Source organism: Periplaneta americana, chromosome 3, assembly GCF_040183065.1.
Source record: "Periplaneta americana isolate PAMFEO1 chromosome 3, P.americana_PAMFEO1_priV1, whole genome shotgun sequence".
Taxonomy (NCBI): Eukaryota; Metazoa; Arthropoda; class Insecta; order Blattodea; family Blattidae; genus Periplaneta; species Periplaneta americana.
The window spans coordinates 194,370,453-194,388,151 of NC_091119.1; the positions used below are offsets into that span (position 1 = coordinate 194,370,453).

Here is a 17,699-nt window from a genome sequence, read left to right on the forward strand (position 1 = left end):
ACCGGCAATACCAAAACAACGGCACTTTTGGCTGGGCCAAAAAAAAAAAAAAGTTTAAATCTGCCAGATTGCCACAGTTTGGAGCCATCAGTGTTGCCACATTAGGAAGTTCGCATGAACTTTAATTTTCAATGAATATTCGAACCTAAAATTAGTGTATTATTTATGTTGTGTGATGTGTTTTAATAAGGAAAATCCACACAGTTTTTATGTTTATTTAGTTATGTTTGGGCCATCAGTATTGCCATATTAGGAAGTTCGCATGAATTTTAATTTTCAATGAATATTCGAACCTAAAATTAGTGTATTGTTTGTGTTGTGTGATTGGTTTTAATATAAAAATCCACACAGTTTTTATGTTCATTTAGTTATGTTCGGACCGTCAGTGTTGGCAAATTAGGAAGTTCGCATGAACTTTAATTTTCAATGAATATTCGAACCTAAAATTAGTGTATTATTTGTGTTGTGTGATGTGTTTTAATATAAAAATCCACACAGTTTTTATGTTCATTTAATTATGTTCGGACTGTCAGTGTTGCCACATTAGGAAGTTCGCATGAACTTTAATTTTCAGTGAATATTCGAACCTAAAATTAGTATATTGTTTGTGTTGTGTGATGGGTTTTAATATAAAAATCCACACAGCTTTCATGTTTATTCAGTTATGAGCAAGTGATAGAGAAATAAGCTTTACATGGCTGCAGTTTCAACATTTGGCACCAAGAAATACAAACTTTTTTTTTTTGTATATATCGGTATTTATTCAATTATCTGGCAAAATCTCGTATCCGGAACTAGCCTGGCCCCTTTGGTGCTGGATAAGAGGGTTTCTACTGTATACTTTATACGTACCCTTCCGCAACATTTGTAAGATTTCTTATCTCATTATCGATGCTGGCTATTCTTTGTTCTCTATCACTTAGGACGTCTTGTGCTTTATTGGCATCTCCCAGTTGCAACAGTAATGCTGTTCCTTTAGCACGGGCACCTTAATGCAAAAAGAAATTAAAAAATAAGAACTGAAAAGATTTCTCCACTTCTTTCCACTATATATTTAACATTCTTTGCTTCACATTGCATTTGCATGCACAGATGACTTACTATTGATTGAGAAAATTGAGTTGGAAATATGAAATCTGTTTGTGGAATTAATCGAAACAGCACCAAAAATTGGTCTAACCATGGTAGTAACAAAATGGCAACGATGTACGCATAGCTTCAAGGACTACTTCCAGGGAGCAAGCCCATGCAGACAATGACATCATCCCCTCACAGTGCTCTTCAGTGTGTTACTCAAATTTCTGAAAAATCTATTTGCATACTTACCGACTCCAAGGGGGCTATATTTAATATAATCAAATACAGTGAAACCTCTCCTTACGGACACTCCCAAGATATGGACGCTCCTCATATACGGACAGATTTTTATGTCCCAACTGAAATAATATAGAAATAAGATAAATTTAATTCTCGTTTAGTACACTCTCAGACACGGGCATGGACAGCTGTTTCACAATCCTAAAGTTTGCTTTACCTCCAGACTGCGGACAGAACTTGGGTTTCAAGACCTAATGTGTTACAAAAATGGAAAATTTAGTTTTGAGAAGTGTACAGAAATTCCTTAACATGAAAGAAGACAATAAGGGTCTCGTAGGCTACCACTAGCCCAGCTGGCTACCCCTTGTTAGCTGGAAGCGGGTGGATAAACAAAGTCATAAAATTTAACCTGTCTGATGGGTCCAAGGTTTCCGCGATCGTCAAATTCTATTCGACATATGATAGGATTAGTAGGATTATTCTCTTCACTTTAATCAGTTGTTCTGTTTCGAGAGACATGGCACCTGAACGTAAAAGTTAAATTGAAAACTGTAAATTACAGTACTGCGTAACTGTATACCTAGAATAAAATTGCATGGAACAGTACTGTATTTTACTTTTTCGGTCTTATTTACTATAGTTCAAAGTTTTAAAGAATTTACTGTAGTACAGTATATTAATTCAATGACGACGGGATATTGTGCGAGAAGGTACCTATCAAGGATTACATACTAAAATGTATTTAGAATTAAGCTACAGTAATATATTTCATTTAAAGCGTGAAGGGATACATAATGCATATTATAAATTTTCTGTTAGATTGGTGAGCCTCCCTCCCAATAAAGGACAACTCCCAGATGCGGACAGACTGTTACGTGCCTTCGATGTCCGTAAATGAGAGGTTTCACTGTATGTACCAAACCTATATGCACATAGAATTATTCCAATTCAGAAACAACTAAGTAAACTAAAAGAACTCCAAAAGGAAATAACATTTCAATGGATACCTAGTCACTGTGGTATACCTGGAAACGAGAAAGTCGATAATATTGCGAAACAGGCAACATATTTGCAACCAAGACCTCTTAAAGTGATATCTCTATCCAATGTTTTTGCTTCAGTAAAGTCTCATTTTACAAACCTATGTATCAACAATTGGCTCTCTTCTGAAAAAGGAAAAATTTTACAGTCTGTACAAAAGAAACCAAATGACCTGGAAATGTAAAAAAACTTGCCCAGACATGTTCAAACATTTTTAACAAGAGCCAGAACAGGTCACATTGTCACACAATTGTACCTACACCGATTTCACATTTCTGATAACCCTACTTGTCTGTCGTGTAATAATCATGATGAAGATCTGGAACGCATTCTTCTATACAGTCCATCCATAAACCACAAAAGAAGTAAATTAAAATCATCAGTACCAGTTGCAGTATATATTGAGTACACCCCACCTCTGGCTACTAGCAACAGGCATCTATAATGAACACCGATCAAAATACCCCTCATTTCTCGTGAAAAACAACAACTGAAAAGACTATAGAGGACTATAGTGGACTTTATGTTGTCAGCAAACAGCTGGATACATTAAGAAGATTGATTGATCCCCTCACACTCCAATGAAATTGAATTATGAATTTAATTAATGCTGCAAACAATTTTGTGTTAGTTTGAAAGGGATTGTTTCAATAATACTTACTTACTTACTTACTTACAAACGGCTTTTAAGGAACCCGAAGGTTCATTGCCGCCCTCACATAAGCCCGCCAGCGGTCCCTATCCTGTGCAAGATTAATCTAGTCTTTATCATCATACCCCACCTCCCTCAAATCCATTTTAATATTATCCTCCCATCTACGTCTCGGCCTTCCTAAAGGTTTTTTTCCCTCCAGTCTCCCAACTAACACTCTATATGCATTTCTGGATTCGCCCATACGTGCTACATGCCCTGCCCATCTCAAACGTCTGGATTTAATGTTCCTAATTATGTCAGGTGAAGAATACAATGCGTGCAGTTCTGTGTTGTGTAACTTTCTCCATTCTCCTGTAACTTCATCCCACTTAGCCCCAAATATTTTCCTAAGCACCTTATTCTCAAACACCCTTAACATTGTTTCAATAATAATTTTTAAAATGTTATTTTATTTTTTACTAAGTTTCTGTAGGGTGCGAAATATGCGCGAAATTGCTTTTTCTTTTTTTTTACTAAATATTCACCGAAATTAAACCATTTTAATCCCTGAAATCAGGTTAAAATAATCACCATAAAATCACACCCTTACTTATCATTCACAAGACCAACCATAACATCCTTTAAGGTAATGCAATCCTTTAATGAACTGAACATGGCCACAACACATCAATATGGGAAGTATTAGGTCTAAGAAATCCATCTGTACAACTCATGAGACATGTGTATTTATAAAATGTACTGAAATGCTTTATGAAATATTTTGTACTGCATTCTGGAGCATGTCTTGATACGTACCACCAGACAATGTTCCTGAAGGATCAAACACATCTCCATCCAGAGTGACACATTTCCTCAGGATTCTTTCATGAAAAGTCACTCTCTTTGCAGTGTCCATGTCTTTGCAAATAAATGTCTGACCGAAGACCCAGCACATTACAGGATGAATCACAGGATCATATTCAATAAGCGACAATGCTGGCTTCACATTTTCTGGACCAACCTGAAGCAATAAATGTTTCAGTGATTTCTTCAGTTGTTTTACTGGGGGATGCATTTGTGTTTGGTAGTGTGGAGTCAAAGAGGGTGTGTGTTCTGAACTTTAGTTGTGTATTGACTATGTGTTGTGAGTGTATTTTCATGTGTCTGAATATTTTGTACTATAATCTTCCACTTAGTCTTCATTTTAACACCTGAAAGTAATTATAATTAAATTCTTAAGTGATACAAAGTGGTAAAAGTGTGAAATTTAAAAGTTATAATATGTACCATATTTATAAAATACAAAATTTATGTACAATGTATAATACACTCATATTATTAATTTCAACACTTTATGGACAAAATATAAGGGTAAAGTAGAAGCAATTCCGAAGACAATAGTTGTCACTAAGCAGGACAGAGGAATTTCTACGAGGGCAGCAACACATCCTATCGTTTACACATTCCAGCTAAACTCACTGCTAGCACCAAGTAGGCGTGACACTGCTGCCAGAAGAAGATGCGAAGAAAAAATTCAAAAGAAATAAAAATGTCACAGGAAAAACTTTTAATAAGTGAAAACAAGTTCTAAGAGCCGATTTCACTAAACATATTTAACTTTAACTGTTATTTAAAGTCTTTTTAATTGACACTTAAAGGGACAATGCACTTCACTAACACAAATTGGGCTTTAAGCTTTCATTAAATTACATTTAAGTAAATTGGTCAATATTTTGTCATTTAAATAATTAATCATGCATTAACGACAATAATTTTCATTATGGCGAGGACAAAAAATGGACTTAATATTTTAAAATGATTTCTTACCAAGACAGACAAGGATAATTTCCAAAAGAGAAGATTATTTTAATACAATATATGAAAAGGATTTGCAAATGTGGTTTAGCTAAGCAAAACATAAGCATTGCATATTTTGAATAGTACCTACAGAAGATGATTTAGAATTTCCAACTGATAGTTAAGTACTGTACTTCATAATATTATTTAAATGATACATTTATTGAAGAAACGTTTAATCAACTTCGGTTATTTAAAATAAGACAAAGTAATATAAATAACATATTTATCATGTGGGCCTAATATTACATTTGAAGGGATTAGAATAGAGTAAATCCATGAAGTATTTCCATTTTGCTTGTTGCATAATATTTCCTTACATTTACTTTCAAATTATTCCGTTTTGTCTTCAATATTGTTGAAGACATTGGGATGAAGTTTTCTCGCATTGAAATCTCTATTTATTTCCAATCTTTCTTCTTTTCTTCTAAAGTTTGCCCATGCCATGTTTTTTGTTTTCGATGATTTTAATATGCTTTGAGGTTACCTCTGTTTATGACGATATTTTATTGTCATGAAATAACAAATGAACTCACTATAAAGGTCACTGCTTACATTAACAAGTCACATGGCCTTCAGAATTACGATTTTACTATGATTCCAAAGACCATGATGACTTAATTCGGAATTAAATTAATTCACTTTATTTTAAATTAGTATTAGTTAGGTGGAATGCAAACGAATTAAATATGATTTAACTTCCGTATTTAAGTTAAATTACATTTAGTTAATTGTAGATTAGAACATGTTGGTGAAATTGGTCCTAAGAGTTTAACTGTGGAATTAGAAGTATTTCGAATGACATCGTGCTTTAAATCAAGTGATCCAGAAATAAAGAAATTTACTGTAACATAATACTGTTCACTATAACTGGATTAATCTTGCTCAGGATAGCGAGCTTATGTGAGTACGGCAATGAACCTCCGGGTTTTTTAAAAGTAATTTGTAAAAACAAAATAACAAAGTTTAACCACAAAGCACAGAGGGTATACACAGATTCATTCACTTACTAGAGACTGAGCAAGTTTCACTGTTGCTGGATCCAGATTACGTCCACTAATTTTATTCAATGGGATAAGTGTAGTACGACGCTGCAGTTGTCCTTTCTGTAGAAGTTTCTTTGCTGTCACTTCTGTGTCTGTTATTACATTAAACAGCTGAAAGTACACAGTCATGTTAATACTAGTTACTAAATAAAAGTAAATATGCAAATCAATTTAGGCAAGAAGTACATAAAAATAGTCAATCACCAATATCACTTGTGAACCAATAGGAATAGTAAATCTTACAAAATATGTTTCTCATTCTGAATGATTAAATATATTTTCTTATGTTTCTATTTTCACAAGAGGGGAGGATAAGGCACAGTGCAACATTTTATATTATGCTCCAACTACAGCATCTGCTATTCTCTCTTTTAGTAGCTAAATTAAAATAACGTCCTTGTTATCTGATAAATGTTTTATCCCTAACCCATTTAATGCTATTTCTACAGCCAATATCACATTATTGGTTTCGTACTCAGGTGATAAATGTGCATTATTACACATATACAGGGTGATTCATATCATGACTAATGTTGTTGTTGTTTTCTAATGCCAGGCGTTTGACAATAATGTCATTTGACCTCTTGCACTCCAATATTTTTCAAAGATATTATCATGACCAGCCACTGAAGCACAGATTTTGAGGTGTTCCGAATCCATTTCTTGGTTTGAGTTGCACAATGGACAGTTAGAGGACTGATATATTCCAATTCTATGCCGGTGTTTGGCCAAGCAATCATGGCCTGTTGCCAATCTAAATGCAGCTACAGACGATTTTCGTGGTAAATCGGGAATTAACTGTGGATTTTGATGCAGAGAGTTCCATTTTTTCCCTTGGGATTGTGTTATCAAATTTTGTTTGTTGAAGTCTAAGTATGTAGATTTAATAAATCTTCTCACAGAGTAATACGTAGATTTAGTAACAGGTCAATTATCATCAACTAGCACTGGTCAGCTTGATGAGTTAATGACTGAATTTGGTATAATTTTCCTCTATTCAATACTTAATTCCCTCTTTACCCTTTCCTATCCAGTCCTCTGACTGAACTTTTACTTTCTTCGACCCCGACGGCATTAGAGCATTCGAGGCCTAGGGGTTCATTTCCCTTTCCTTCCTCCTCTTTCTAATTTTCTGTTCCTAGTGCTGACCTGCTATGGCACTAAAATCGTCCTCCAGTGGCTTAAGGAGGGAAAGCTGGTGATCAACAAGACCTCCCAGCTAGGTCCAATGGATCCATCGACCAACAGCAGGTGTGGTCCTCCAGACATTCTGGGGGTTGTGTGTGAATGAAGTAGCCACCAAAACGTTAAAATATGGTGTTCACTTAAATCGGCTACAACTTGCCATTTTCACTCCAATATGAAATGAGTACCATTAAGGTAAAATTATCCGGAGGTAAAATAGTCCCCCAATTGGATCTCCGGGCGGAGACTACTTTAATGGTACAGAATCAACTAAACATCTTACAATGGAATGCTGGCGATATAACATCATGACTAATGTATTCTTGTCAAAAGAAGGGATGTTTCACTAAACAGGATATGTATTTAGAAACAGGCTGAATTCCTAATTCTTTATGCTCATTATTTATAATAAATCAAGCAACGTGGACTGAAAATATGTCCTGTTACAATAATAATAATAATAATAATAATAATAATAATAATAATAATAATAATAAATAGGAAAGATTGGAGAATGCTGGGTTTGCAGTGAAAGACCTGCTCTTGGGCAGAAAACTATGAAGGAATAAATGAATGGATTCAACAATTCATGAAATTCTTATTAGACTGCGGAAATAATCATGTGGTTATTATCAATACTCGCTACATTCTATGTTCCTACGTTTCACTTGAGTAGTAACTTATAACAACATTTACCAAAGTAAAGAAAATTAAAAACAGCAAGAATAGTAAGAATTCCCAGTCTGGGAATATTCCCAACACTAGCCCATAGCTCTTCATGGACTGATAAAATTTATAGGTATTGTTCAGCTTTAAGCCTGACACTTAACAGCAAAATGGGACAACAAAGAATAAGTTCAATATATCTTGATTACACAACTTTTAACACTGTATCACTTCGGAATATGTATGATAAGACTTTCTTGTCTTAAATTCTAACTTACCTTGTTTACATATTTCGACCTTTTATGGGTCATCCTAGACACACGAAAACACACCCCAATGAAATTCTCAACACACAACTCAATTTCAGAACACACACACTCTTTGACTCTACATTACACCACATGAACACACCCTCACAGGAAACAAAACAAGAGGTGCCAGTTCTGAGGATGACCCATAAAAGGTCGAAACATGTAAACAAGGTACGTTAGAATTTAACACAAGAAAGTCTTATCATACATATTCCGAAATAAGTTCAACTTTAATGGCAATGTACGAATTCCTTTAAGCTCAATAGAAAATATAGGTACATCACATTGGGATGTCGAGATAACCATCTCCTACAAAGGCTGGGTTCAATTACAATTCGTGCTGGACATCAGTATTGCAGAAATAGCAGAATAACTTAAATTACATGTTAACAGAGCTCTAATGTGAATGGGTTAAGAAATTTTTCAGGACTCAAGAGAGTATCCAATCATTTTGTGACTCACTATAGAACAAACTCCACTCCACTCCACTCACCTTCCCACCACCTGCAATTTCCAGAGCAGTGGCTGTAGTTTCATCCCTCATTTTAAACACCTTGCAAACCATGCCCATAACTGACGAACGATTGAAATGTGGTTCTGGATCTCGGTAGCGGAAAGTTAAATGTGGATATCTGAGAGGAAAAAAAGAAAACATACAATACTTCAGTACATAAATCCTTTAACAACGTGTAACTGTAAAGGAAGTTTTACTAGAGGTATATCTTAACAAATAAAACCCTAAATCCTAAACACATACCTTGCTTCAAATGTATCCACTCTGTCCTTCAAATTTCGAATTTCAGACCCAAGCTGACGTCGCTCGTCCTTAAGTTGTTCAATATGCCCATCTTGATAATTCATGCTATTCAGTTTATTCTGTAAAATTTGTAATATAAATAATGTTTTCAGAAGTGACACCACATTTTTTATTTCAATTTTTAACAAATAATTATGACTTTACTGATCGTACCTTCATAGCACCAAGTTCCTTTTCCATTTTCTCCAAGTTCTTCTTATCTTTCTGATAATCTGTCGCAGTCTGCCCCATTTCTTGTGCCTTCTCCTTCAGCTCTTTCTGACAATGTTGCAACTGCATTTGTGATTGCTTCACGTTTGTTTGTGCCTCAGCCACTTCTTGCTTGGCAGCTGCCAAAACAAAGTCATAAAGTTGTATTCTCCACAAAGATATATAAATGGATAAAAAAAAGTTCATATATATCTGAAGATCACAGAGAAATTAGTTAGAAAGCATGATGACAGACAAAAATTAAATAAGGGAAGAAATAAAAGAAATAAAGGCGAACAAACAATACACTTTTACTACAAATGCTGCAAAATAGTACATTATGCAACGAGCCTATAATGGTAGTAATTAAGACGCAAGTATGTTTGTTTATGAAACGAGCGCAAGCGAGTTTCATAATTTTCATACGAGTGTCTTAATTACCATTATAGGCAAGTTTCATACGACTTTTTATGCTCGACCATATTTCTAACTTGAAATTATTCAAAAGTAGGTCATGTTATGGTTATGTGAGCAGCAACCTGACCTGAATTGTGAGATGTGCGCAGACGCGAAAGTATTGATTTTTTCCGAGGTCGAATGTCATTAACCTTGATATAACGAAGAGAATAAGATGAACATTAGTCTTGATATAACCTGGAAATTGATTTAGAATTGAAAAACGAGATGACAAATTTAATTTATTTTAATATTATTTACAATTAACGCTAATTATTATAGTAACAAAACATAACCTTCTGCGACAGTATTGGATTTCCAGCCTCCGTGACTTTTCGCTAATTGTCTTTCGATTGCATATCCGAGAATAATCGATACTTGCGGTTTTATAACGGTACAAAGGTGATTTGTCATTGGCTGAACACCTGAACTTTAATGAATAGGTGTACTTTAATGAGGTGCATTAAAGGGCTACTACCAGGTGTATAATTACTACATTTCGGCATGGTCGAGCATAAAATTATTTATGTAATCCCTAGGAGGAAAGGAACTGGCCACCCTACCTTATTATCTCCTGACCTAGTTAGCTCATAAGTGGTGTCTTGTTGGTATCACTGGTAAGGTTTAGATCTGTCTTCAGATAGTTGCAGAAAATTTTTTGTTATGCTATTCAAGAGATTTTATTCACATTCAAAATCTAGAAATAAATTCGTGTAGGAATGATGTGGAAGAAATATAATAATTTAAACAGTCATTATTTTGAAACCCAAAGCACTCAACTACTCAACTATTGTCAGATGATCGTCTCACAAAAGAATGTTAATAAACTCATGTCGAAATTTCCCCCAGCACAATAAAATACTGTCAGATAATTTTCCATTATATACTTTGCATTCTACAGCACTTTAGTTTTTTTATCATGAGAAAGAGAGAGGGGGGGGAGAAGGAGTGGGTGGAACATGGGGAGGAGGAGGGGGAGAGAGTGCGCGCATGAGATAATCATTAAATGTAGGTTGTATAATGGACCTTAAACGGTCTAACATGCAAACGTTCTGATAGGAGCAGATAAAAAAGTTAAATTTTTTTCTTCCACCATGTTAATAATGTCAAAAGAAGTGCTTATACAAATTTTGGCCACTCGACCGCAATTACGAGGGCCATAAAGGAAATAATTTCGCCAGGAGCTGTTAACAGAAAGAAAACACAATTTCATTGGACAAATTTACTGGAAAAGACACAGAAATTGTTGAGCTATTTTTCAACATACTTTTCACCGGAATTGAGACTTTTTCAAATCATGGGATCGACAGAGAGGTGCAGTCAAATGGTGGTTCCGATCTGAGGTGGCGGACTTCTACGACACAAAAATTGGTCCCATGGTATGACAAATGTCTTAATTCCAGTGGGGGATATGTTGACAAATAGCGCAACAATTACTGTATCTGTTTCAATAAATATTTCCATGCCATTGTGCTTTTTCCTATACACGGCCCCAGACAAAATAACTTTCTGGACGGCCTCGTAATTGCGGTCGAGTGGCCAAAATTTATATAAGCACTTCTTTTAACATTATTAACATGGTGGAAGAAAAAAATTTAACTTTTTTATCTGCCTCCATCAGAACGTTTGCTTGTAAGTGCAAAGATCCATCCCATGAAATCAATCAATCAATCTCCTATGACAGCCTAACAATTCCCCTCATCACGAGTTTATTTATTTATTTATTTATTTGATGGTGTCAATAAAGACACATGTCATTACAAGTTCCAGGTCACGTGGACCCTTGCCTTAACAAGAATATTGCTTAGTATAAAATGAGTACGTAAATGAAGTGCGACCATCTTCTCCATCAGAAACGGAGACTGGTAAGCTGGATGTGTAGGTAAACTTTCAGAGTCAATGATTTCTGCAGAAAAGTTAACATTACTTGATTGTTCACTGAATGTTATGTGTAATTATGGTTTAATAAGTGGATTAGGGTGTGTTTGTAGTTTCTGAAAATAATTTTTACGTAAGTGCTGCACGTAGTCATGAATGAAATGATTTCCAAGTCACTGTACAATTGTGCGTTAATAATGTTCATCACGACTTGTGGTGCACTCTGGATAATCTCTAAAAGTAGCTTTGAAAAAGCAATGTATAAAAGATTATATCATCATCTAGAAAGATACAACATTTTAGTCCCAGAACAATTTGGATTTAGGAAAAATAAAGGCACAGAAAATGCAACATTTAGTTTAACTGACAACATTCTGGAGGCAGTTAATAAAAAATTACAAGCTGGAGGGATTTTCTGTGATTTATCCAAAGCATTTGACTGTATAAATCATAAAATGCTGCTAGATAAATTAGATTATTATGGAATTAAAGGTGTTGCACACCAATGGTTTCACTCATATCTCATAGATAGGAAACAGAAAGTTGAAATCAATACAACTATGAAATCTGCATCGACATGGGGAACTATTAATAATGGAATTCCTCAAGGATCAATATTAGGCCCCCTACTTTTTCTAGTGTTCATAAATGATCTTGCCCCCCCTAGGTCATCCCATATTATTTGCAGATGACACAAGTATAGTAATTACAGCCAATAACTCCAACACATTCCAATCTTCAGCAGAGGAAATTCTCTTCAAACCATGTGACTGGTTCTCTGTCAATAAATTAGTATTAAATTGTAACAAAACTAACATAATTCAATTCAAATCCTGTCCAAATTCAACGTCGCACATTTCTAGCTCAATAATTAATAATAGATCCCTATTAGAAACAACAACCACATTTCTTGGCTTAAAAATCGATAATGTGTTAAATTGGAAAAATCATATTAAAGAAATTACCCCCTAACTAAATTCAGCTTGTTTTGCTATTAGATCTATGCAAAAGATAGTAAATATCAATACCTTAAAAACAATATACTTTGCATACTTCCACTCAGTAATGAGTTTTGAAATAATATTCTGGGGAAATTCCACAGATAGTAACAATATATTTATATTACAAAAAAGAGTAATTAGAATAATAGTAGGTGCCAAATCTAGGGGATCGTGTAGGATTATTTTCAAAAAACTACAAATAATGCCCATGGCTTGTCAGTATATCTTTTCATTAATAATCTTCCTCGTATGTAATCATGAAAACTTTGTAACTAATTCAACAGTTCATAGCATAAATACATGTCAAAAAAATGACTTTCATACTCCATCGGCAAGTCTATCGTGCTATCAAAAAGGAGTGCGTTATATGGCAGTAAAAATTTTTAATAGCCTCCCTATGGATATAAAAAATGAAATTCAAAACATAAAATTATTTAGGGCCAAATTTTAAAAGTACCTAATTTCTCATGCCTTCTATTCTGTAGGTGAATTCATGACATTCAATAACACTTCATGAAATTGATACTAAAACTTTGTGTTGTACTAGTAGACTATATTGTAAATCTCGTCTGTATATATTTCATCTAGACTGTGACTATAAATTAAGATTTTATAATAGTATAAAGTTTTTTGACTTGTTCCATATTCTAGCTGTAAGCATGTATGAATACCATGGAATGTTAATAAATACAATACAATACAATACAACGAACTAAATGGCCAACACTTCTCAGCACTAGCGACATCTATGAGCCTACCTGTGAAGTCGGGGTGAATAACGACAAGTTAAGGACCAAGTATTTTCACAATTCCTATTTATAATATGCAAAACTGACTATAGATTTCTAAGTCAATACTCAGTCCTCTCTTTTTTTGAACTGTAAGGCAAAATGGTGCAAATACACACCCATGAGCTGATCCTGCAGAGTCGCATCACCTCCTTCCCCATCTGTTACAAGACCGGCACTCACAGCTTGGAATTTTCGCTGTGCAGCAGCAAGAGCTTCTGCATCCATTTTGTCTGTATCTTTCAACTTTTGAAACAGGCCTTGAACCTTCTGCAACTCAGCTTCTTTAGCTGCCAATGAAGCCTCATCCTAACATAACCAAACATTATATTTAATATAACAATGTGATTCTATCACAGTACATGCAGGTGTCCAACTAGATCACCTAAAGACATTACGCAAATATACGTAAGTTAACTTATTAATACAAGGTGGGGCATGGGAACCAAGTGTTTTTGGAATGGCTTGTACTCGGTCATTATGAAAGGGAGAGACTTGCGGCATGTGACAGTCCATTCCGTGGCTCATAGCATTTCACCTGCAGTTGGCATCATGGAGCAGTGGACGCATGTTTGCGTGTGATTGTTTTGTTAGGAATGGCGAGTCGGTGACGGTGCTATGGTGTGAGTTTTGCTACAGATTCAATATTAATCGCAATGATTCTGTTCCCTGCATGACACAATTTTGTGTTGGATTAACAATCTTTGAACAAAAGGCGCAGTACTGAAGAATAAACCACCCGGCCCCCAACATAGAGTGCGTACTCCAGAAAATGTTGAAAGAGTCAGGCAAGAGATACTGCCGCTCTGCTCGTAGACATTCAGCTGCACTTGGAATCAGCAATCGTACGGTAAGACGGATTTTGCATGACGATTTACATTTACCCCATGCAAGATGGGTGCCTGTTTAGAAATTCAATGTAAGGGATTACCCCAATGATGAATTTCGCACAGGAAATGCTTGTACTCCATGAGCAGTATGAAAATATGATGATTGCAATGAGTGATGAAGCCCATTTCCACCTTAATGTAGCCGTTAACAGACAAAATTTTCGGTATTGGGCTGCTGAAAATCCGCGACACTTACACGAAAAACTCTGCATAGCCCTAAAGTAACAGTTCGGTGTGCGGTGGGACAGTTTCGCACCATCGGTTCCTGACTTTTTCAAGAAAATGGGGTTACAGTTACTGTGCGTTACATTGAGATAATTAACACCTTTTTCATCCCTGAGTTACAAAGAAGAGGTATTGATCGTCAACATTTGTGGTTTCAGCAAGATGGAGCCATGACGCATACCTCCAAAGCATCAATGACAGTTCTTTGCTTCCTGTTTCCCAAGCATCTCATTTCGAGATTTGGTGATGTTTCGTGGCCCCCTCGGTCCCCTGACCTGCCCACATGTGATTTTTTCTATGGGGTACCTAAAGGCATGTGTTTAACGAGGATAAGCCCTGAATATTAAATGAATTAAAGGACGCGATACTTCAGCAGATCTCTCAAATCAACAGAGATCTCCTGGAAAGCGCAGACTTCAATTTTCGTCAGCGCCTTCAACAATGCACCAACGCAGAATGACATCACATGCCAGATGTAATTTCCCGCTCATAATTGAAATGGTATGTTCTCACAAATGTTGTTCTACCAATAAATTGTATTGAAAACAAAAACTAACTATTTTATGATTGCTTTAAAAACACTTGGTTCCTATGCCCCACTCTGTATTTGATTTGGAAAAAGCATTTGATAGGGTGAACAGAAATAAATTATTAAATGTATTAGCCGCAGACCATTTTCCACAACAACTTATAGCAAACATATATAATATCTATAAAACAAATCTAATTGCAGTAAGATGTGACAATAAATTATCGCATTGAACAGAAATTCATACAGGAGTAAGACAAGGCTGCGGCCTTTCACCGTTGCTATTTATTATATATATGAATCAAATAATTAGAGAATGGAAACAATTGCCTCATGGATATATACAACTCAACAGACATTTACAACTAGATTCATTACTTTTTGCAGACGATTTAGCTCTGGTGGCATCCTCAGAAGATGAATTACAACGTTCAATTTTTAATTTTAACAAAATTGGAATTAAATATGATATGAAAATCAATAAACAAAAAACTAAAATTATGGCCTTCTGTGGAAAATACCCTGTGCCTAGCAAAATATGTTTAGATTCAAAAATATTAGAAAGGATAAATTATTTTACATATCTCGGATACACATTATCTTTTTTCGATGAAGTAGACATATCACAGAAAATTTCTAAATATACCAAAACAATGGGAATAATTAACACCATTATGAAACCTTCCCTAGTACAAAGGCATACTCGAATTCGCCTTTACAAGACCTTGGCGAGACCTGTACTTTGTTACGGCAGTGAGGCATGGACATTGAGGAAGAAAGATGAAAGCAGAATAACGGCTAATGAAATTAAATTTATGAGATATATAGGGGGATATACGAAATGGGATCACAAACGCAATGAAGATGTAATGGAAGAATTACAACTAGAACCTGTAATTAATCACGTAAAACATTATCAGAACAACTGGATAAATCATCTGCATCGTATGCATAGAGATAGAATCCCAAAAGTCATGCTCCACTATTGTCCAAACGGGAAAAGATCTATCGGTCGTCCAAAGAAGCGCTGGATTGAAAATTCAACTGTGAGATCGTAACAGGCCATTTGGCCTAATACTTGAAGGGAAGAAGAAGAAGAACTTATTAATATTAGACTGGTGTAATATTGTAAAGTAAAGAGCAAAAAACATGCATAACAAATTTTAGCCACGAAAAGTCAAACAATAATTAATCATGGATGCTCGATGTGTGATAAAACAATAAACACCTTTATGAAAATGCTCACAGTGAATTTCCTCTAGGCTATGTGGTACCTGCATGCTGCCATATAAATTAATCACACAGCATGTTCTCTTACCTCACGCAAACTCTTTTCCAATTGTTTTTTCTTCTTTTCCTCCGAAATGACATTACTTTGATTTGCTTTTTGTAAAGCAGTAACTTGGGCGTCTGCTTTCTCTTTTTTCTTCAATTCTGCTTCTAAAGCTTCCAGTTTAGAACCTCCCTCCTAGATCAAAACATAAATATCTTATACACTACTGTAGAGAAACTAGACATATTATTGCAATTAAAAAGCAGAAAATATTCTACATCTTGATTACACAACTTTTAACACTGTATCACTTCGGAATATGTATGGTAAGACTTTCCTGTGTTAAATTTCAACGTACCTTGTTTACAAGTTTCGACCTATTTATGGGTCATCTTTAGAACTGGTCGCTGTTGGTCTTGGCGACCACTTGTTCTGTTTCCTGTGAGGGTGTGTTTCTGTGGTACAGTGTAGAGTCAAAGAGTGTGTGTGTATTTTGAAGTTGAGTTGTGTGTTGAGAACTTCGTTGGGGTGTGTTTTTATGTGTCTGTATATTTCATATTGTTCTAGTGTGTTTAGTTTCTGGCTTTTTGGTTGGATGTGCAGTATTTCCATGTCTGTGTTGATGTCTCTGTGGGTGTGGTTAGCATTTGTGATGTGTTCTGCATATGTGGAGGTGTTTTGTAATTTTGTTATGGCTGTGATGTGTTCTTTGTAACGTGTTTGTTTCTACATAGAACAGACAGGCAGATCTTTTCAAACACGTTACAAAGAACACATCACAGCCATAACAAAATTACAAAACACCTCCACATATGCAGAACACATCACAAATGCTAACCACACCAACAGAGACATCAACACAGACATGGAAATACTACACATCCAACCAAAAAGCCAGAAACTAAACACACTAGAACAATATGAAATATACAGACACACAAAAACACACCCCAACGAAATTCTCAACACACAACTCAACTTCAAAATACACACTCTTTGACTCTACACTGTACCACAGGAACGCACCCTCACAGGAAACAGAACAAGTGGCGCCAAGACCAACAACGACCACTTCTGAAGATGACCCATAAATAGGTCAAAACATGTAAATGAGGTACATTGAAATTTAACACAGGAAAGTCTTACCATACATATTCTGAAGAAAATATTCATTTTAAACCCTCCAAATAGTTCTAAAAGTACTTAATTTCTTTAATACCCCCATTCAATTTTTTTCTATATTTTCAGCATATTACGGATAATATAGATTGAATTTCAAACGATGTCAGGTTTTGAGACCTACAATATAACATATATATATATATATATATATATATATAAAATTTATTCTACATAAATGTACAGATCCCGTGTTAGGCTATATAATTCAGCATATTACAAGTAAAGTGAATGAAAGTGTTAGTGCGTTCATCATAAAATAAATTACATTTATATTATTTATAAATAAATTATGGTTTATTTAACGACGCTCGCAACTGGAGAGGTTATATCAGCATCGCCGGTGTGCCGGAATTTTGTCCCGCAGGAGTTCTTTTACATGCCAGTAAATCTACTGACATGAGCCTGTCGCATTTA

At 35.1% G+C, this 17,699-nt stretch overlaps 1 protein-coding gene across 1 annotated transcript in view; it reads right to left on the reverse strand.

The window, feature by feature from the left end:
• The window catches only part of SMC2 (structural maintenance of chromosomes 2), a 54,371-nt gene that overhangs the window by 22,760 nt on the left and 13,912 nt on the right, over positions 1-17,699 (reverse strand). Inside the window, exons 7-14 of the mRNA XM_069822420.1 lie at positions 16,149-16,298; positions 13,306-13,495; positions 9,028-9,203; positions 8,815-8,933; positions 8,551-8,689; positions 5,860-6,006; positions 3,809-4,013; positions 853-988 (exon numbers count right to left, since the gene is read on the reverse strand). Of these exons, the coding sequence (XP_069678521.1) occupies positions 853-988; positions 3,809-4,013; positions 5,860-6,006; positions 8,551-8,689; positions 8,815-8,933; positions 9,028-9,203; positions 13,306-13,495; positions 16,149-16,298 (1,262 nt within the window). The remainder of the gene's footprint in view (positions 1-852; positions 989-3,808; positions 4,014-5,859; positions 6,007-8,550; positions 8,690-8,814; positions 8,934-9,027; positions 9,204-13,305; positions 13,496-16,148; positions 16,299-17,699) is intronic.